The 23,832-nt window shown below is 41.8% G+C and overlaps 1 protein-coding gene across 1 annotated transcript in view; it reads right to left on the reverse strand.

The window, feature by feature from the left end:
• cskl (c-src tyrosine kinase-like) overlaps positions 1–23,832 on the reverse strand; it is a 49,092-nt gene that overhangs the window by 11,715 nt on the left and 13,545 nt on the right. Inside the window, exons 2-5 of the mRNA XM_085766467.1 lie at positions 11,360–11,443; positions 6,670–6,783; positions 5,867–5,979; positions 780–999 (exon numbers count right to left, since the gene is read on the reverse strand). Coding sequence (XP_085622593.1) covers positions 780–999; positions 5,867–5,979; positions 6,670–6,783; positions 11,360–11,374 — 462 coding nt within the window. The 5' untranslated portion in view covers positions 11,375–11,443. The remainder of the gene's footprint in view (positions 1–779; positions 1,000–5,866; positions 5,980–6,669; positions 6,784–11,359; positions 11,444–23,832) is intronic.

Raw genomic sequence — 23,832 nt, forward strand, 5'->3', positions numbered from 1 at the left:
ATCTGCTACATTATGTCGGCTTTGCTTGTTTACATTTCACAGTAAAACTCCCATTGAAAAGGAACGATTAATTGCAAGTAATTTAATTTAATCGATTAAATTCTTATCGACAATTAATCGATAGTCGATTAATTGTTTGCATCCCTAATTCTTAGAAATGATTGTTTTGGTGAACAGTTTGGCCGATAAAATGTCAGAATACTGATATATGCACCTTTATTTTTTTTGCACCACATATTATCTGACAAATAGTCAAATATTCAGTTTACTATAAAATTGTAAGAAAAAAACAGCAGCGAATTCTGACACTTGTGAAGCCTCACTGCGGAAATATTAAGCTTGAAATAAGTGAATAATTATTATAATCGTTTTTCTGCTGATCGGTTCTATGTCAGACACCATGTGTTTCTTGAAAAGAAGAAACTTCCCATGTGGACTAAAGCCTGTGGAACCACTGCTTTAGGACAGGGAGCAGCCTGAAAATGTTGGTCTACTTCTCACCAACCCTCAGGACATTTGTAGACAGGATGTGCAGAAGAGGTCAAAGGTGAGATTGTCTTACAGGGAACTTTGTTTACAGTCTGTCTTAACATTTTGTACCTCAGAGTTTTTGCTGTTATTAACTTTATAGAACACCAATCAAATGACACAGACAGTGACAGGCGATTATCCTTTTCAGCTACAGCACTGAAAGCCAGGGGTATTATGGGTATCAAGAGTATTATGTAAAGAAAATAATAGGAGACTGAATGGCAGCTATGCTCCCTGACGTCCCTCACCTCCACCAGCTGCATGAGGTTCTCGAAGTACTCCTCCTCGTCGATGGTGAGCTTGCCGTTGTGGTAGATGATGCGGTAGTGCTCCACCTTGCCGTCGCAGCTGACGCACAGGGTGTAATCGCCGGGATAGTTGGTGCTCTCCCTCACCAGGAACAAGCCCGTCTCTGGAGGGTAGAGGAGCCGCTCGGCCTGCTCTCGAGTTATCTTCCCATGAAACCAGCTACAGGGAGAGAAAAGAGGCAGAGAGCTTAGACTTACAGATACTTTATTGATCCCAAAGAAGGTTCAATTATCCAGTAGCGCACATAATAATATAATATAATATAATATAATATAATATAATATAATATAATATAATGGCATGGTAGAGCAAAATAAAACAGAGATAAGAAAAGTAGGAAAAAAAACATACGCTATATACATCCATATAAAAATGATGTATATCAATATGTTATGAGATAAAATACTAAAAATAGATAAAATAGAAAAAAAATTACCAAATTAAATATGCATAATGTATAAGCTGTGTAATTGTGCAAATACAGCTGTGCAACGACAAGACAAAGTTATTAAAAAAAAAAAAAAAGAGGAAAAAGAGCAACACTGATGACTGGTTGAGATATTGAAACCGATGGTTTGCATGACCACAAAGATTCTTCTTATTTCTCAATGGTGGAAGAGAGAAGTTTGATCTTTGTACATCACTCATAGCAGTGTTAACAGCTCCAGACAGACCAACATCTGATCACAAGCATTTTCATTTTCACTGAACTGATTTGCAAATTCAACTAAACAGAAGGCTCCACTTCCACCTATCACAGCCCACAGTCCCGGTCTGAAACAAGAAGTGAAAAACAAGAATGGGGCGGTAATGGGAAGCCGGCAGCACTTCCAGTCTGTTCAGCTCAAATGGAGCAGGGGCGGGGTCCGTCTGGTCTTGAGGAGTCACTGAAAAAGTACCTGAACCCAAACAACAGGAAACGTGGTACGTGACACACACACACACACACACACACACACACACACACACACACACACACACACACACACACACACACACACACACACACACACACACACACACACACACACACACACACACACACACACACACACACACACACACACACACACACACACACACACACACACACACACACACACACACACACACACACACACACACACACACACACACACAAAGCCTCAGGGCAGAGTCGGAAACTGACACACAGGCATTGCAATAACAGGAAAATGCAAAAACTGCTCAGAAGATGTGGTGAATAGGACACAACCAAGTCACCAGGAGGTGGGCTGGCTATTAAACACACTTTGGAGTAAAAAAAAGAGAGGAAAAGAAACTCAGGCTTGGGTTCAATGAAAAAGTTGTTCAGAGTCCTGCTGGCTTGAACTAACAACAAATAAAGCTCTTGGTTCCTGAATTAGAGGCTGGCTGTATAAGCCTGCTTTAGCCTCACCATATGGTCTAGGCCATACATCTATAGGCTAATGGATGGATTACTCTCTTATGTACTGCTCCATGCTTCCATGCTCTTCACAAATCTCTATTCAAACACATTATGTTTACATGTAATAGAGCAGCTAAAGTTTCCTTTTAAAATACAGGGAAACTACAACAAACACTTCTATTATTGTAAGGATCAGGACTTTGACATCGCCTCTCTTCTGCATCTATAGACCTGTGGCCAGGAGGTCAAACACACTGCTGCCATCCCAGCAGCAACCTAAACCACAAACATGTGCATCATACCATCAATGTATGTCACTCCTTGTGTGAAGTGTTGCGTGAGCCGCAAACACTATCAGCCCACAGGGTCTCTCTATCCGTCTTGGCTGGTGAACGGGTGGTAATCAACAGCCATAATTGATTTAGCCCATTTTCCAGTGGCAGCCTCCGTCGCTCCCTCCTCCACCTCCCACTCCTCCTCCTCTTCGTACTCTGCCTCCTCAGACAGCGAGGCCCTTGTGGAAAAGCAGCTTAATATGGGTTTGAGTTGATTAGATCAGTGCAGGCAGCTTCTCCGATGGACAGCAGCTCCTTAACTCCCAGTAATCTGGGAGCAAGCGCCAAGCATGGATGGCCCAGAGAGATACATACCCCCCTGGTCAGGACGCACACTGGTTGTTCTGTCCATAGAAATTAGCTGCAGTTTTTTTAATTTTTTTTTATAAATTACATCACAGCAAAAACATGTGGTAAACAACTTGGTAGGAACAACAGGAAACTAGGAAGCAGAACACCCCAGCTTTCTGTAGGGTGGTGCTGGAATCTGCCTCAGATGTCGGCCACATGGGGGCAGCAAAGAGAGCAGGCTGTTCAATGCCAGCATGGGAGGCGAGGGCTGTACTATCCCACTGCTGAGTTTACAAAAACCAGGGTGAGCATGGGACAGAAGACCAGGACTGAACCCTTATGTGACCCAGAGGAGAGGGAGAGGTCTGCTCTGAGACATCTGTTAGTCATACATAACTAAATCAACAAGTCCCTGCGGGTTACAGCTGATGCCTCCAGTCCAGAGGAACTTCACTACGCAGTGAGAACACAAGGTCAGCAAGTGTAACAGGAACAGTCATTCCTGTAAGTGAAATTAAAATAAAATTTGCTGAAAAGTCCTTTATTTACCGTATAGTAATTGTGTTGCAGTCGACAGTTTATATTTCTACAGCTAAAGAATCTCATCACAGCTAAAGTTGCAGCTAGATTTTGACTTCAGTAATTCATACAGTGAGCAGGGCTAATTAAACTGCTCCCTGTCCACGCCATGTTGAATACGGTGCGAGTGGTTTTAAGCGAGAGAGTCAAACTTTCAGCAGCAGCAGATGAAGCGAGACAACAGAGGTCAAAGTCTGCTTCAGTGTTACGGTGTCACAGCACCAACTGTTGTGAGCTCCATAGACATCGCTGAAGAGACCGACCTGCTTACGATTATTGATCCACGGCCAAACTCCCCCTCGGAGTGTAAAGATTTCCTCTGTGGAGCCTGAGCACAGTTGATTTACCGTATGTATTAGAGAAGACTAACACAGTTATGTATGCGGATGACGCAACCATATATACATCAGCATCTACTAATAATGTATTAGAAACTATTATGAATAAGGAACTAGAAAGTGTGGCTGAATGGGTTAAAGAAAACAAGCTGGTCCTGAACATATCTAAAACCAAGTGCATGATTGTAGGCTCAAATCATAATATTGATAGAAATCCTGTATTAAATATTAAAATCAAAGATATCACTATAGACCAGGTACATGAGACCAAATTGCTGGGAGTGACAGTTGACAACAAATTATCATGGAAAAAACACATTAATAATATGATTGCAAAGATGGGTAGAGGTATATCAATTCTAAGAAGACATGCAACTTTTATAAATATAAACATCTTGAAAACAGCAATCCAATCGATAATATTATCACATCTCGACTATTGCCCAGCAGTTTGGTCAAATGCCACTGGAGACATGTTAAATAAACTACAATGTATACAGAATAGAGCTGCCCGCACAATACTTAAGTGTGACTACAGGACAAGGATAATTTCTATGCACAAGAAACTTAACTGGTTACTGGTCAAAGACAGACTATTGTACTCACTGTTTGTTGTTATTAGAAATATATCTGTCCTAAAAACACCTGTTATCTTGTTTAAAAACCTCGCTTTTAGTGCAGAGAGTCATAAATATATCACCAGACATGCAGCTGTAGGAAACTTTACATTACCTAAAGCAAGATCTAACGCCATCAAGCGTACGGTGTTGTATAGAGGTATGAAAGAATGGAATTCACTGCCGAAAAATATCAAACTCACCACGAACACAAAGAAATTCAAAATATTAATAAAACAGCATTTATCAAAGTAAGACAACATGGTATATTTATATATGGAGTATATTTCGATGGATATAGGATATGTGTTATTATAATGTATATTCGGTAGAATGAATGTATATACAAGTATGATGTGTGATGTGTAATGATGTATACATATATGATATGTAGAAATGTGGGTAATCGGATTAGTATGTGAACAATTAATATAACGAAGAATGAAGAATGAATGAAGCACAGTTAAGAAATGTAAACACTTATTCTGTTTTTGTTTTGTTAGGTTAAGCATATCGCTCACTTGTTTTTTTTTTTGTTTTAAATTTTTATAATGTTTTTGTTTTGTGTTTTCAACTGTATATTTGATACTGTTGGACCCCAGGAAGAATAGCTGTGGCGTTGCTGCAGCTAATGGGGATCTTAATAAACAAATAAACAAATAAACAGTTGTCACACAATGTTTTTTAGAGTGGTTAATTATGAGCTAATGAACATCATCTGATGCTGTCAAAATCTAACACATCCCCCCAGCAGCAACAACAACAACTTGTTTTCTTCTGACACAACATGGAAACACTGACAAACTGAACTCTGCATCATATCTCGCAGTGCATCACTGCTCTCTTATGAATCTTCACTTCTTGACATTTACCACTGGAATTAAAAAACTTTCTACTAATCTGTCGAGTTTAAAAGCTGCAGCAGTCAGTGTGCTCTCCGCTCCTCTCCTTCCTTTCATTTGGATATGCCTCTCTTTAAGTTTTCCTCCTTTTTAAAATAGCAGCAGTTTCAAACAGCGCGATTTAAGCGTACGGTGGAGCTGGGCCCGGCCCCCGTGGCAGCCAGACAGCGCCAAGAGAAGGAACTGTAAAGACCAAAAGACTGTAAAAAGATGGAGTTCCCCCTTTTGATGCTGTGGCTGACGTTTTTGAAATCAACACTATGTTTTTACTAGTTGCTACAGGGAACACAACAACAACTTGTTCACACACTTAAAAGAAAAGAAGAAAAAAAAAGAAAGAGAGAGCATATTTGGCAGTGAACAGAGATATAACCACATCTCCAGTTATCACCTTTGATAATACTGTCTAATACTTGGCATTTTCCCTTTAATTGTTTTCCAAGTACAACATTTCAGTGACAACAGTCTACAGCTATAATCTTAAACAATGTTTGAGTGTTAGTAGAAAGCCCACACATGCACAGACACACACACACACGCTCCGGCTGGTACTTACGGCATAAGACTGAGTTTCCCTCCTGACTTGACTCCTTCCCTTTTCTGGACATAGTTGGCTGGGATGGTGCCCTCTCTGCCCACCGTGTTCCTCGCTCTGTACCAGTTGGGATCCTAAAGGGGGACCAAACACGAGAAAACACAACCTTAATAACTGAGGTATGCTGTCATCTTAACATAAATCAAAGCCATTTTCTAAATTCACCGAGTCAGTAGCAGAGGTAAACCACTGGGATTGCAGCCCTACAGTGCTCTGTACATGGTGCAGAATGGATGCTGCAATCCACTTTAACACCACTGATTCAACCAGATATTTGTGGGAATAAGATGCTGCAAACAGTGAGGGCTGCTGTACTATCTGACAATCTACTAGCGGCCGTACTTTCACTATGAACTGCTGCTACCAGATCTCAGCTGAGCATAAAATTAAATGCAAAAAATGAGTATCAATCATTTAACAGTACACATATTATGAGATAGGACACCACCACTTTCAGTAATTGTTTTTTTCCTGTTTTCTGAAACAGCAATGAAATTGCTGCGCTGGCTATTTCAAGCACGAAGAAGCAGCTGTCCATTCAGCGTGTTTTCATTAATACACTTTAGATCAGTATCAGAGACATCAACAAAGACGTAGGTCAGGAATGGTTAACGACTATGTCACAGTCCTACACATTAATACTGACAGTGACACAAAAAGCCATTTTGCCATCTTTATAAAGCAGAAAATGATCGTATTCGATATGAGCAGTACCTGGAAAAACTAAAACATACAATATCAAATGTTGCTACCAGCTTCCTTACCCTGGTGACTCCAATGATGGTCAGTACATCTCCTTTACAGAAAGGCAGGTCCTGTTCGTTGGCAGTCTGGAAGTTGTACTTGGCTACACACTCTGTGCCACTCGACCATGGTGCCTGAATTACACAGGACAGAGGGGAAACTGACATTAATCACAGTGATTTAACTCAGCGCAGCCTGAAAAGCTGAAATGAGTTATATTTTATATATGTCTCACAGCGAGGACAGTCATGGGTATAAACCTGTGTTTGTGGAGTTTGCCGGGTCTTCCCATGCTTGTGTGTTCTCACCCATATCCAAGAGGTAATTCAATTGTGTGTTTGTCTTGTACAGTCAATTACATGAAACCCAATGAAACTAAAATGAACAGAAACTCTGTTGCAGTGGCATCACCCCAGCTGTCACACCCATCAGCATGTTGATGTTCTAACCTTGATTACTCAGCAGTTATTTCTGTATTATTACCAGAAAATTCAGTAGGCTGCGCTCGTGGGCCGAACCACACCCATCTTCTTGATTTCGAATACACGTGTGAAGTTTCGTGGCTGTATCATGCGCAATTATGACGCTAGCGTGGTGACAAAATGTGTCCACAGACAGACATAAAAACATCTGTGAAAGTTCACAAAACCACCTCTGTGGTAGTTCCCGCTACAGTAGTCGTCTCCACAGCCACATTTTGCCATGATGACACACAGACAGACTCACAATATGAAAACAATACCAGCCATGCTGTCATGACTGCTGACACAGATTCAAATCTGGACTCTTGTAACAGATGTTTAAAAAGAAGCAGCTCTGAATGTCTGTTTCCATGAAACTGTAATAAATTAAATGTTTATTTCTTTCTGCTAGGTGTCTCATCAGCGCACTCATAATATTCATATTGAAATATGTATGATCAACCAAGTTACAAATGAATAGATTTAAATTTGTATTTCAAAGGCAACATAGAGGCAGAACTTGAGATGGGAGGTCTGCTAAACTAGTTCACCTCAGCAATAATTGTTTTTCTATTGTCTCATTTAGTTATGTGGAATAAAAGTGCATTTCCACCATGACACTTTCCACCAAGTAAATAGCAGCTTCAGCCACTTGTGGTGATCTCACCAACTAGATACAGCCTTCTTGTTTTGACAGCTATAGGATAAAGTGTGGGTCTCTGCCAACATTAAATACAGACACTACACCAAAGTACCCACCTCAGAAATTCACTTCAGTACCAGGATCTGCTCTGAAACTCATGCTGCGTTCGAGACAAGTCCGAACTCAGATTTTCTGAAAAAGTGCAATTGAACGCCACCTGAAGTCGGACCTCCAACTTGACGAAGTCGTAGAGAAAGAAATCTACCCATCAATTAAATGCATTTAAATGCCAAAATACATTGAAACATTCTTTTTAAAATTGTTTTTGTGCCCTTTGTAATGTTTTTATGCCTGACGTGAAGCACTCTGTCCCGGTCGGTCATGTTTTTGGTTGTTCTGACCTGGTGCGTCTTGAACGCTTTAAAGTCGGAACTCAGAGTTTTCAACTGGGAAAGATCCGAGTTCCGACTTGTCTCGAACGCAGCATCAATAAGCTCTTAAAGCTCTTTGCTGTACAGTAGCTGCCCTCTTTGCCTGTCACTCTGAATACTGTAAAGGCGGCTACTACACAGCTAAAATACAAATGTAAATGACAACAGGGATAAGAAAGCTGATTCTATTCGTTTTGTAACGTTAGACCTGCCCAGACGTGTGATCAAAAATGTGCCTGAATAGAATAAAGTCAATGAGATGAAATGGAAAAAAAAGCCAGAGTACAAAGCAGCAGATGTGAGTGAGCGAGTAGGGTCCATGTGCAAGCTGCTTTATTCCCGACAACACACAGTACAGCAGTGTGTGTGTCAGATTTTCACAAGTCTGTTTCCACAAGAGAAATTGCCACTTAAAGGGATAGTTCAACATTTTGGCAAATTGTGCCATTGCCATAATCGCTATAGTCATAGCAGTAGGTTTGTTAGCTTTATTTGTCGGTGCGAGCTATTTTTAGAACGGCGGAGCAGAGCCACAAGCTGCCCAGAGCTAAGCTACAGAGGCTAATGGGATTTATTGGTTTCCCTTATCAAACTCATCAAATACACAATCCAACAACTCCAAAGCGCTCTTGTGGACAAGTTGTGACCTGCACATTCACCACGCTATGAGATAATAACGGAACATTACGAGACAGAGCCGTTTTAGAGGTAAATTCATGCAAAACCTCTGATGCACGTTGCCTTCAGGGACAGTTTTTCAGCAAGCAGACTCTGTATTTACCTCAAAAACGACTGTCTCGTAACGTTCCATTATCTCATAGCGAGGTGAATGTGCAGGTCACAACTTGTCCACCAGAGCGTTTTGGAGTTGTTGGATTTTGTATTTGATGAGTTTGATGAGGGAAACCAAGAAATCCCATTAGCCTCCGTAGCATAGCTCTGAGCAGCTCGCGGCTCGGCTCAGCCGTTCTAAAAAATAGCTTGCACCGACAAATAAAAATAAAACAAAAACAATTTTCTAAAATGTTGAACTATCCCTTTAACATTCAGTAATGTAGAAATCTGATGAGTGAATACTTTTAAATGGCACGGTCAACTATTGCAGGGGTCTGACACATAAACTGTGCCATCATTGCTTGACAATCGGACATACACCACCATCCAAATGTAGTTCACTCCAGAGGTGACATTCATGTCAGTTTGGTGGTCTGCTGATAGGGGCGCGGTCATTACTAAATCTCTGACCTTTTGTGGGTTGGTAACACAACCAGCAGGTCGCTTGTCTGCTCCACAAAATATTCTGGGTTAAGAAGGTCAACGGCCTCATGACATTGTTGCAGACAGACAGACACTGTTTGACTTGAGAAACACACAAGTGACAATGGAAAGCCAGAACCACAGTGACTCCATCCTGCATTTATGCAGAAAAAAAACCACAGGCTGTCATGTCAGAGTCTTGAGACTCAAACTCTGAATAATCTGGCATGGCTGAAGACTGTGGCATGACAACATGATTAATTACGTGCAACTTAGATCCACTGACTGACAAATACATAATGGAAAGTTGAGAGCTCTAGTACGAAAAAAAAACATAAGGAGAATAAATTCAGCACTTGTATGACAGCCTGAATCAAGCAGGAAAACACTGAAATGTCTTGTGTATTATTATGTGATTAAAAGCTTTTAGTGAGATCACGAAGGTCTTAACAAATTCCTAAAAAATGTTTATTTTGATGTATATGTAATGTATATTTTTTAAAGAATTTCACCGGATGCACAGTAGTGATACGCTGTGCTGAGACAGATGGAAACAGCCTGGATCGATAAGGACATGTGAAGGCAGAGGATGTAGGAGAGACAGTAATCCCACTCTAAGGCATCAGTTAAACCACTGAGACAGCCTGGTAATGTGAAACCACCAAACCTGAGCTGGGCACTTTGATGGATGTGTGCACACCACACCAGCAATGTGCATTAACACAGAGATAGGGATTTATTTCAGCACCTCCATGACTTGCACGAGCTACCTTGTGTTTGCAAGTGTGTGGAGGTGCACGTTGGAGAGCATTTATACGAGCGAGTAGTCTCAAGGAGATTGAAAAATTGCTGTTTGGACAAAACAAGACACTTAAATGATGAATGATGGAAGTTTTTACTATTCTTCTTTTTCTTCTTCTACCTTAAAAATGGATTGTTATCCCTATAACAGCTTTGAGTGTGGCGTCTTGTGAGTGAGGTGTGGATTGAAGCTTCACAGTTTGTCACTAATTAGGAAGCTTCAGGGTGGGAAAGGAAAAACACAGCCTGGACTGAACAATGAAGAAATTACTGAGCATTAAAGTCGATCCTTGATGTTGAAAACAGATGAAGATGCAGCGATCGACACCGTCAAAAACCCTTAGAAAACATATAGTGTGATACAGTATAATGTTTTCATCTAGAGAGTGAACAAACTCTCCATATCAGACATGTGACCTCAAAAATGACCTACTTTATTGACTTATAGAGAGCTATACAAGCATTTTCTCTGCACAGTTTCATTCCAATGACATACGTGACAGAAGAATATGCATCAATTCCTTCACCGTAAAAAGAAGACCGTTTGATTGTACGTGTATGTGTGTCTGACTGGTTCAGATTTTAGTGTATTTGTTTTGTATTTATATCTTGGTGCCTCATAATTATGTTCTTTGTTCTGCTCTTTTATTTCACAGCGTAGAGAACCCCAAACGGATCTCGTGGCATGCACTTTACAATGACAATAAAGTATGATTCTGAATATTTTAACAACTGACATTTAAGAGGGTAAGCGTGAAAGCCACTGAACCCAGACGACATGCATGTCACCCAGCCACACTGCCGTGGAGATAACAAGTGTTGGAACTAGAAAGAAGTCCAATTAGACAGATAAGAGCTTTTGTGTGTCATTTTTTAAGATCAGGTTGAGTTGTGAACAAATGCATTTATTTAAATGATGAGAGGGGACCTCGCTCTCACTTGAGTTAAAAAAAATAATAGTAGATTGTAGTTATCTTGGAAACACATAAGCTTTTGATTTAGATGTGTGAAGTTGTATGAAATGTGATGTTGGAAGTGTTTAATGTGGCACACCCGGGAAAAAAAAATCTGTATATTATATAGGTTAAAGGTGGAAAACTATTTGTGCTGCACTTACGTGGATCCCAGACATGATGAAGGGAATTTGGCAGCAGGTGTCCTCAGGCAGGTAGCGGTCAGTGTTCAGCTAGTACCATCAGAGCTGTGGAGGAAGAAAAAAAAAGATAAGGCATTGGAAATACATCCATTCATCTGTTCATTTAAAATAATGAATATAATATATACACTTATCATTTACTATAGATTATTAATTATGGATAAAATAAGGAAAATGTATTCATAAAATCCAGAGATCAATCTTTCACATATGACTCTTTATGTCTGTGTCTGTTGATGGGCCCATTTGTAAGCACAAGGTTAGAGGTACAATTTACAGCATTACTTTAAAAGTCGAGTGAAATTGATATTATAACTGAAATATCTTTGACTCAATCATTACTGAATGTGATATCAAACTGAGACCTTGGGGATCAGAATTGAATAACTTCATTGGCAGTGCCCAGCCCTAATTACTGATCCGTCTTTGTCTACCGTGGCATTTTGTACACACTGCTAACATGGAGAAAGCAAGTCACAGTGACCCACAACTAAATAACCACATATTGCCTCCAACACAGGCAGTGAATGACCTTTTGAAAGTATTTCACTTCTATACGCCCACTCTACAGTTAGTGTGGTGTATAGTATCTTGTATTTAAACTTGAGTTATATACCGGTACTACGATACAGATTTGGATCTACAGTAATCACTGGTCTGGCATGGAAGGCATTTTAACTATCACAAGACATAAAGTAAACAATGAGCATGGTTAAGCAGCAAGGGTACTTTTTACTCTAATGTTAAAACAAAGAAACATTTTTAAGAAATGGTGTCTGGAGAAGAGGAAATGTGTGCCTGAGTATGTGGATTAGTTAAAAATATGTCCTGGCCCTGAAACAGTCCCTGTCTTTGTCAGTGGTTCAAGTACATTAACATGGCCGGGCTAGGCACAGACATCCTCCCTGTTTTGGATAGTGCCCTCAACATAGAAAATGAGCTGTTGATATCAGACGGCTACAAGATGCATGGCTCGCTGTAATGTAGCTTTAATTATCTAGTTTTCCTGGTAATAATAGAGTCACTGGGTGCAAAATCTGAAATTCAGAAAACGTAACCGAGTAGGAGACAACTCTCTGGTGTATGTAAGCTAAGTCTGTTGAGGATCTTGCTTCTGCAGCCAATTAGTAGACTTTAAAAGGTGACCTTGATTCAGTGACAAGGAGACGTGTTGGTGTTGGTGGTGGTGGTGGATGGGTAAGGAGGGTACAAAGAAAAAGAAAGAGAAAGAGGGAGAAAAAACATGAAGACATAGAACTACAAGTGATGAGAGTGTGCACTGCGCATCTGGGTTTCAGTTGCCATGCGTGGTTGGGTGTGTCAAAGTGTGTGGCTCAAAGTGTGTAAGAATGTGCAGGGTGCTCCTGTGTGCCTGAGAGGGTGTGTCTCTGCATGTGTGTCCGTATCAATGTGTGCTCTTTTGTCTTTTTTTGTGTAGCTGGAGACTGAATGTGTTTGTGTGTTTTGTTGTGAGTCTCTCTACAATGCCACACACCCTATATTTCTACTGTGGCCCCTTCATCTTTAGAGACACTGATAAATCCGTGCCAGCATGCTAAATATTATCACAGCTTGATGGTGTAACTCTACGTGAATAAAGGCTTCCCGCACCAGGCTCCATTGAAAGGCATCTCACTTCCGACCGGCTCGGAGAAAAGGAAGTTGAAATGGGCAGGGAGGTGAGTACGAAGGAGGAAGTAGCTGCGCATATTTTTCCAGCGTTTCATATGAGGATGGGAGGGGCTGTAGTCCAGTGTGAGCAATGGGCATTCTGGTCAGTGCCTCCCTTTGGACCGACTACTGCCACTGTTAACAGAGTCACGGCAGAACAGATCAATAAACTTGGTGAATCAAGCACTAAGACAGGTGAGTAGAATTCATAGCTCAATTTATCCCCCGACTCTCCTCTCCTCTCTGATTTGCCCTGCATCTTAATAAGAGCTTTCACGGTGATTTAGTCTGTTCGACAGACAGTAGCTGAACTTTTTGTCCAGTGAGCGTGAGCCAGCTCCGTTTCCCACCAGCCATCTCAAGAGCAACTTAGTGCACTGTGTAATTTTAGACCCATGAAAATGATGCATCTCCTTCAGAGCGGGCCTGGCTACTGGCTGGCACCGTCTCTGAAAGCATCTATGGCCAAGCTTCAGTGCACTGCCATATCCTGTGTGTTCAAACAGGAAACGGCCTAATTGCAGACCATTGCAGATCTGTATGCAAACTGACAGAGCCAAATATATCCAAGGCCGAGCTGCTCTGGTGCACCCTGAGGGCGCGCGCTTCTTTTTCCCTTTGACACTCTTTACGTATAAAAGAAGCGGGCGCTGCTGGAACGGAGCGGTGCGGGCGGTTCACCCAACCCACAGCCACGCCGGCTGGACAATATAGCAGAGACAAGTGAGTGCTATTCTTGACGCTCTTCAGTGCTGAGGAATGCCTGCCAGCGACTCGAGAGCTTCAGCGGCACACTGCTCACATCACTCTCCTCCAGTTAGTCAAGTGGTGCTCGGTGAAGGCAGCGAGTAAAAAGAGTTAATTCATTTTCCCATAGAAGACACTGACACTGGCTACATGCTGGCACAAGACTGGCACAAGAGATGAATATGATCCTAACACCCATACTGACAACATATGGACTGTGACTCCATCCATGTTTGATGCTGAGGACGAATGTATGCATACTGCTACTGTATAATAAAATATTACTGTTGCTGAATATCTATGAAATCAAAGCAGTAGCTTGTTTAGGCTTATGTAGTAGTACGTCAACAATCTAAACAAGAAGTTGCGTATGTTTTCAGGGCTCCAGACTGCCCCTAAATGGGGCATTTTGCCCCTAAAATTTGAGACCGTGCAAGTAAATCTACTTGTGCATGTGCAACCAATAAATTTGCCTTTTTTTCTTCCTTTTTTTTAACATTGGTTAAACATGGAAGGGGCGACTCAAAGGATCTGCTATCTGTTATTAGAGGTGGCAGGCCAATATGTGTGAGGATCATGAATGAAAATGTGAATATGTGCTTTCCAAGTCGATTTACACCCCTAAATGTTCTGCTCGCGCTCCTAAAATTTTAAGTTAGAGGCCACTGTGCTCCTAGTAGAAAAGTTAGTGTGGAGCCCTGGTTTTGGGTAAACTGCGCAATACCTGTCAGGAGATGAAATATGAACCATTAGGTCTAGTTTGAAGCTCATCAGACGCAGAGACAGTGCACAGAGGTTTAGATGCCTTTGAGACGGGATTTTACGACTCTTGGCAGTTCTCATAGCAGCAACACTACTTTACCTCATCATGCTACTCAGTGCAAAAGGATTCTACTTGGTGTGTGCTTGGATTGATTGCATTGGCTTGGATTTAATACAAAGCTCTGGATGTTGCCCTTGTGGGAAATGTTGAGCCAGAATCAACGTCTCCAGATTTGCCTGTATTCATTTTATTTCATTTTATTGCATCTTATCCTAAGCCCTTTGCACGAGTGGAACGGCTTCCATGAAATGAATAAGGAGCTGTGAATTTTTGATACTGAGCTATTCTTAGTCTGAACGCAGTTAATGATTTTAAAATTGAACCAAGATCAGGGACCAGCTGAGCGCTTGACACAAGCACTCTTTTTTTTTAATGTAACGTCTAACTTCATGGCTCATCATCGCATGTTAAGGTTGCACATCAAAGCATACATTTAGCATTCGAGTTCACCCCAGCTGCCAGATATGCCACACACACACTTCCTTCTCCACTCCCCTCCTCCTAATTTCCTCTATCTGTGCGACAGGAGATGCTGGTGACAGTGTCATGGCAACACGCCGAGTGATGTAACCAACAGTCTTTGAGAGCAGCACTGCCTTTTTTCCCTTTGCTATGCCAGATGACAGTAATATTGTCTTCTGTGCCATTTCCATTATCACAAGCATTGTGGGCTAAATCATGCTGTACTTGAACTGTCTGCACGAGCCTTTGTGCTTCATATCAACCTGGAGCACAGGCGCTGCTTTGGTGAATCTAGATTAAAGTGATAAAATGAATGCAGGGTCCTGTTGCCTGTTTACTATCTGCTGCCTGCCTGTGTGATCTCGTTTCACCACATTAATATTTCCCCTGCTCTGGCTGTGCCTCCGAGTCAAACTCTTTATATCCATTGTATTTTGAGAATAAAGCGATGTTTCTGTGATAAACCGCCATGAAGAAGTGCCTCACTGTTACAGTACACAGTTAAAAAGCATCTTATGGCAGCTACTGTATGTGTCTTTGCTATACGCTGTAGGGGTGGGCAAACCTTTTGGCTCACGGGCCACAATGAGTTTTAAAATTTGACGGATGGCCCGGGCTAGAATCAGATGGATGGAGAGTATTTATGTGAACTACAGTACAAGCCATTACCTAAAAATAAAAAATAAAAAAGGAAACTTGCATTCAAATTAATTCAGTTTCAGTGGGAGCAGAATTGTTGGTCACCCTTTTTTTTCGCCAGTGCATCAAAGTTTGCAGTCGTTGCTTTAATTTGGACATTTTTGCGCCAATATTTGATGGGCTGGATTAAAAAGCCGTAGTTTGCCCATGCCTGCTATAAATGGTTTGCTCAATCTAAAGTCCTCTCAAAGACATTACTGCTTCACCTGCTGAAAGATAAAAATGAAAGAATATTAAAGAAAGAAAGAAATTATAGATGATCAAACAATAACTGACGGTATGCTTGAGTTAGTCGGATTAATGGGGTTCCCTGTTCCCTGTTGTCGTATCTGTTTCTCCTGAAATCACCTTTTCAATATTAACTTTGCTTCTTTGAATTAAAACAACAACATCAGCATAACCTTTAGTAATCTTTCAACCTATACAAACTGCTTTGGTGTTGGATGAGAGTGAAGTGATGCAGTGACGATAGGGACAATAACGACAGAGTAAAAGCACCATCATTAGCGCTCCCAGCCTCTTGGCTCCTTGTTGATGGAACAGCTAAAAGATTTGTCACTTGATGGCGTTAAGCCTCAGATCTCCACAGTTCTGCTTCAGCGGCAAATTACAGTTTATAATTCTGGGCATTTATCTCAGACTCTAATAATCCAAGTCTTATTAGCTGACACTCAATCCGAGACTCACAGTGCTCTTTGTACTGGACACCTACCATGTGCCAGCAACCGTGAGAATGTTTAGCCGATTGTTGCTCTGTCAGCGTTTCCGTGGATAAATAAACAAGTTTAACTGAGAATGCTGTTGTCAGTCTCCAAAACGACTGTGACAAAGCCGTGTGTTATGTAAAAAGAAGGCTCTGCTCTGAGGCGAGCCCAGGGCCATTCACAGATTACATTGCTATTAGCACAGTATCAAGAGGTTATAAAACTCTCCTTCTACTTGGGGTGACAATTTAGTTGGCCCAGATGTACGTCTGTGCCAGGGATGTCATCATTAAGTTCTCAGCAAAATTCAATTTACTGAGCCAGCACTAAACAACAGCTGTAATCACACAGCATGAACCAGTAAACAACATTCCCATCATATAAGTCTGGTTGGTCAACTAATGCCACACAACTGCTCTCTATGCAGCAAAGAGAGCACTATTCAGGATACTAAATGTTTTATATTGCAGCATTGTGTTGTTGTGGTTTGTCAGAGAAAGATTTTAGCTTAAGCCATGACACCGGACCCAGACCGAGGCTCAGTACACAGTTTGTACTGTAGAGCCAGCGTACTGGCAGCAAAAAGAAACGGGGTGGGGGGTATGGAAATGTGACCTGCTGGGTATGCAAATGTACAGAATAAGCTGACAAAAAAACAAAAAAAAACAAACACGGAGGCTTTGCAAAGTGGACAGGACGGAACTGTCAACAACAAATGACTCGTGGCTGCGGCACGCTTTCTCATATGTAAAGTAGTTGACAGGAGGCCAGCGCGCAACAGCGAATTATGACCATATACAGTATGATGTGTGTCAGGCGGTGCCCACGGCACACGCTGAACAAATGTGATACCCTGGTTGGGAAATATGCAAATACAGATTTGAGCACAAAAGTGAGGTAATACATTTTAGTGTCTGACTCTGTCCTCATGTTTCACATTCAGCACAATTTGCATTTCACATTCACATTTACATTACAGATGCTGAAAAACTGTTTCACTCTCTTGTCACAAACAATGCAGGTGCCAGACTTGTACTGACTGCTGATGAGACCAATGATTGAAGCATGCATGGATCATTTTTTCTTCTCGTTCTCATTAAGGACCAGTGATGATCATCACTGCTAATGCTAACTCTTTTTAAATGGACCCATTTTGACCCTTCTTCCAGCTGTCAATTCTGAAATGTGAGCTGAAGAAATGCCTGTTTCTCTGTCCTCTGACTGTATGCCTGTTCACCAGCTAGTTCCTACTGCGCACATGGCTGCATCCTGTTCTGCCTCAGTTGTGGCTGCTGGAGACGACCCTCTGCTGCTCGAGCTCCTGAATTTGTACGTGAATGTGAGACAGTTTGTGTTGAATGGGTGTGTGAGCCACACATGACCTCAGCTCTTTTAACAATAATGATATACAGTATACTGGAGAGTCTATTTCCACTGGCTTGCATATGAATGTGAAAGTCTTAGCAATTGTAATTATTGCAATTTCACTCTAAATTAATTCTTAATTATGCCTTTCACTGATTGCTGACATCAAAAATAAACTGAGCTGAAGTTACTTTTTAATTACATGTGTTAGAAAAAGCTCACTCTTCCATTGGTGTAGTGTAGCTGTGGTGTCGCACCATGCTAGACAGATGACAGGTCTGTGCTCTGTTTGTTTTATCACTTGTAACCAGAAAACCGCACACACACAATGCTTTTTATGAGTTTGTTTTTATTTTTGTCATTTTTGGTGGTGCTTAATATAACTTTAGTATGAACAAGCATGCAGCCATGATATGTTTCAGTGCTTGCACAGTAGGTTTCCTCAAACAAAAAAAATGTTTTTGTGCAATTAGTACTAGCTTGCGTTTGCGTGTATGCCTGTGTATGTGCAAACTGTGTGTATCTATCTTTTTGCATAACATCAGTAAATGCATGGTCTTTCCAAAGTCAATAAGTAATTGTCTTAACTTATTATTATCTCAATATTGATTGTAAAAATAATACATTAGGTATCATGCAGCCCTAGTTTACCGTGAACATGACAGTAAAAACAACCAATCAGAGAAGAGGCTCCAATATGAATGGAACAGACGCATCAGAGAAGAGATACATGGGACATTAGCCTTTGTGGTGTGTACACCTTGTTTCACCTGGACAGGTGTGTTCATTTATGTGCCATGCCAGCCCCAACAAGGAACCAGGAAGTGGGCTTCAATTAGTGCAAATGCAGGGATAAAGCGCAGAGCGATGGCAGCAGTATCCTCACACATTTAGTCTGCTGCTAGTCAGTATGTTTACATGACACTCGAAAAAAACTAATTATGGCCTTAATCCGTCTATAACTGGACAATTAAAGTGCATGTAAAGACTGGACTTCTCGAGATCCGACTAAAACGCCCAGATAATGCCATTGGAAACCAATTTTCTTCTACATGTATACGCCTTCATCTGACTGAAACTGGACAATACATGCTTCACAACAGTAAAAATAGACACAAATAGCATACAGCGTTCTTGTCTGCCTTGTGAAACCGAAAGTAACCTGTATAAGGGCCTACCCTGTTATTGTCTTGTGTACTTGTATAATTTCTATTTTTACTTCCACTATACATGGATGAGAGAAGGCACAGTACTGTATGTGTATAGGGTGACTGATGCGACAGCTGGAGGTGGCGGTGGGACTTTTCTTTTTTTTTCTTTTCTTTTCTGATGTCTTTTTTACTTTTTGGGGTAAGGACAGTGGTGAGCTACGTCATTTTGGTTTGGATGGTGGTTTGTTTTCCTTCCTGTTTTGATATCTTTGTTAATGCAGAGAGCACTTGTATGTTTATGCTTTGTTTCGATAGAAATCAATAAAAGAAAGAAAAAAGAGGACCTAACCCATTCCGACCTAAGTCATTTGTGTTGTTGTTGAGGAGGGGGGACGTGTTTTCTATCAACTATTCACTTTTGTCCGTTGCTGTAAAAAGGGACAAGGACAGAACTCTAGACGAGTGTCCTCATGTCCTTTCTATCTGGATGAACTGTCTCCCACCACACAGCAGGCAGCCGCTACTGGTCCTCCCATGCTTCAGCGATCACATGATTCTGACAGTGTGTCCAGTCAAAACAACCGTACAACACTGTTTCAAAACTGTGTTTCAAAATACTGTTTGGGGTTGTCCCTGTGTGGTGACTGAACAAAGACTGGCATGTTTATAGTCATTACAGATTAATTCATTTAAGTCACAATTCAGATAATGTTTTGCTTCACAACAGGCAAGAGAAACTGTGCATATGCTGTGCCAAAAAAATAGCCAGGAATTAAAAATTCAGTCTTAACCAAAAACTAGAAGTACTTTGTCAAATATACAAAAGCTGCGCTAATATCAGGGAGAAGTGAGAGGAGGAAACTAAAGTTGTGTTTTCTGGTATGAACCAGAGCATGAGGGGGGGATACACACTAAAACCTCAAGTGGAGCAGAGACGGTCGAGAGCTGCAAGGGATGGTAAATAATAAAGGAGATGATCATGGCAAGAAGGACGTTAAGAGAGACTGTGGCTTACCCAGTCATTACAACTGTGAGTCTGCCTCTTCCATCTGCCACATTAAACATTTCTAGAGATCTTCACCTTTTTTTTTCCTGTTTTGGAGTGGTGCTCTTTTCACTGTCCCGCTGAAACTCTTTCCCATCAAGACAGGCAGACGCAGTCTTCTGAGCTGGGGTTGTTTAGTGGTTTTTTAAACATTTATTCAAACATTTATTCCTCCTTCCGCCCTGCTTTCTAGCATCAACCAGCAGCCGCACTAGAGGGACTGGATATAAGTGCCTTGCTCACCGGGTATCTCACTGTTTAATCGGTGCAGGGGGAGAGGAATGTAAAATTAATGGCGCTTCCCCTGCACAGATTCTCCAGACGGCTCAAGGATTTCAACTAACAACCTTCAAAGTAGACTTCTACAACCTAAACACTTGACAGGATCTCCAGAATTATCCATTAACTTGTCCCCCACCCCTGGCACATAACATGAAGACGTGATGGCTTGAATATGAATCTGTTTCAACAAATCATTCAGCACCAAAATTTCCTGAATGTGACCAGAACACTAACAAAGAACAGCAGATTAGCCTGCTGCTTATGATGAGAATAATGTTTAAAGCGGTATAATAAAAAAAATAAATACATAGTAAAATCTAAATGAACAAAAAGGGAGGCTGTACCATCAGCAATCACTGTGTGCGTCAGACTTTTTTAGTAAAATACCACAATTTACCAATGAGAAAGCAGCAAAATTATATTCAAGGGGGAATAAACAAAACGGGTCTTTGCAGCAGAGCAAAAGAGTCATGTGCGTGTCTAATCTACACTATTTTTATCTAAGTGAATGAAAAATAGAGCAGCGTGACAGATATACAGTACCTCTCCCACAACGGTCAGTCACACAGACAGACAGGTGGGGAGACAGTCAGCCCTCCTGCCTCTCTGACGTAACAAGTGACAGGGCCGGGGCTCGCCACTGATGGCAGATTACAAAAGCAGAGAGGCAGGAAGTGGAAGAAAGAAAGGAAGAGGGAGAGAGAATCCCCCCGCCCGCCCACCCCCTCCCCCCCTCCATCGCATCCCACCCTCCTCTGGAGCTGTGGGAGGCTGCTGGACTGGAGCGAGCAGAGGGGAGGAAGGGTAGTGGTGGCGGCTTATTGTTTAAGCTCTGTGTGCTGCGGTTCCAGTCTCAGCGCACACTCATCCAGCCCTGGCTATTTATATCCTCTCAATATCCATGCAGGCGGAGGCAGGCTGCAGTCGTTTTCATCATTGCATACATTATGGAGACGCAGCATGAAAGAGTCTGCCTGCCGGGGGTGTGCCTGCTCGTACCTTTTTTTTTTTTCTTCTTCTTACAGGATTTCCCCATTTATATTTGGACGAAGATGTGTGCCGTTTCCAGGACTCTGCATGTGGTTTTTTGTATTTAAAGTAATCTTACCTTCAATACAAAAACCACAGTGCAGAGTCCACAACCACAATTTTAATGCTATTAATATATATATGGGGGAAAAAATGCTGTTCAGCACATTATTCAGTGCTTTCACTTAGTTAGAGGTCTTATTATAGGGACAGATCAGTATGGTCAAATTAATGAACCACAGACTGAGCTATTCTGTCTTTTTTTGTCTCTTGAAGAGGTTACACATTCAGAGTTGTTTTCTCTTAAGTAAGACTATACAATATGTGGATTGCTCCTTTAAAAATTCACTCAAATTCATCCAAGTTACTTTACACAAAGTCCTCCGAGAGCATGATATGCACAATATGGGGCTTTCATCAACAAAATTGTATAGTGTTGGCTGAAGTCTCTTTAGAAGAAATGCTGATAGATATAAACAGCATGGGTCTTCTCCCTTCACAGTTATCACTGAAGAATAGCAGAACAGTCTGTGCAGGCCTCATTAGCTTGTAGTTCACAGGAAACCAGACCTGAGTGCTGAGCATGTACTGGTGAGGGTTAACAAATTAACTGAGAAAGTGATTCATGTTCAAAAGTACAGTAAAAGCAGTGTTATGTGTGTGTGTGTGCAGCTTTACAGGCTTGGCTCCATCCTCCATTTATCTTTGCTAGATGAGGAGAGTATCTTGCTGCTGATGGAGATGTGCGTGTCTGTATTAAACTGCAGAGTAGAAGGACAGAATGACTGAGGACTATACTGCCGGATTAGAGCATAATGAAATGTGGAAGCAGACAAAAGTTTGAAGTGGTGACAGGAGGGTTGGGAGGTGGAGGTAGACTATACCGGGAGGCTCAGTGCTCCTCTGACAGGACATCTGCCTTACTGCTGCACATGCATGTGCAATACATGCACACACACACACACTTCAGCCCTTGCTCATCCTGTCATACACGAAACCACTGAAATACCCTCACTCCCCTAATATATGCTGTCACATGCATACATATGTATGCACACAGTCTCCAACCGTAGCGTGATGTATGCTGTCCCACACCTACCTAAGTGGTTGCAAACATCCCAGGGGGTGAGAGAGAATGAGTGAGGAGGAAAAGGGGGGAAAAAGCCTGTCCTCTTTCATGGCCTCTCCTCCTCCTTTGATGGCAACACATCGACAACTCCTCCATTCAGACCAGAGAAGGAGGCGAAGCTCGGGGATGGAGACACAAAGAATGTCATTAGCAGCAGCCATGGGAGGGTGCTGGTACAATATGGCAGCGGCATTAGTGGTGACTGGAGCTCCAAATCTCTTTAATAAAAGAAGCATTCAGTGGCAGAATCACTGACACCATGGAGGAAATTCTCCTTGAAAAAAACTCTGTGGACTAAGAGAGAAGAGAGAGAGGGAGAAGGCATGCAGATAGGGAGAAAAAGGAAGCAGAGAGGATGAGGCAGAAGGCAAAAACCCAACTTTCTAGGGCCACTGGTAAACTAGTTTTGCTCAAAATAGAGATTATAGAGATTAGCTGAACAGTGAGTAATCCCAAATTGAGAAAGGAATTGACTATGTGCAGATTCAGCTGATGCAGCCTCGACAGAGAGGATGGACGAGATGCAGTCAGACCAGGTTGCGCAAAGGGGCAATGAATCTGCCATATTTCTCGTTAATCTTCTGTATTTTAGCTACATCTCAGGCCCAGATGAATATCCTTTCTGTTTTCTGTTACGTAACATTTTCTAACTGCAAATGAATACTACCATTTCAGCGTTTTGCTCATGTCGGGTGGAGATGGAGCGTAAGGGAGACAGAGAGATGGATACAGCTCACACACGACGAGCCAGAGACATGAGGGAATTTAGAAAGACAGACGTAGACGACGATACAGAGAGACGGAGAGAGAGATGCTCACGAATGGAGAGGACAGAGCCGACATGAGCAAAGGACAGGAGCGAAGGAGGAGGAGTTAGGGGGCGTGTGGAGGAGTGGGTGCAGTGGGTGGAGGATAGAGACAGACATGAAAGTGTTGGAGGAGGACTGCTGCTTTTCTTTGCAGAGGGCTGTATCTGCTGGTCCTTAATATTAACAGCAGTCATCTGTCAGTTCCAATGCCAACCATGAATAATAGAGGGTCCACCCAGCTATGCCAGCTCCCTGAATTATTAATTTGCAACCACAGACTTGCATTAGCGCACAGTGTGGGGCACTCTGCACTGTAGGGTGCAGACGCATACGCCTGCTGCCTTGACTGAACCACATGTGGATGTGTGCTCACGTGCAGGAAGTGAAAATATGCGTGTGTGTGTACACATAGAACCAGGCTTTTAGGATGCGTGATTAATCATGTTTTCATCGTCGATGTCAACGTGCGTGAAAACACATCGCGAAGGAAACACATGCAAATGCTTCCATGCATATTC

This window comes from Trachurus japonicus, chromosome 3 (assembly GCF_045865225.1).
Source record: "Trachurus japonicus isolate A0001 chromosome 3, Traja_1.0".
NCBI classification, from domain to species: domain Eukaryota; kingdom Metazoa; phylum Chordata; class Actinopteri; order Carangiformes; family Carangidae; genus Trachurus; species Trachurus japonicus.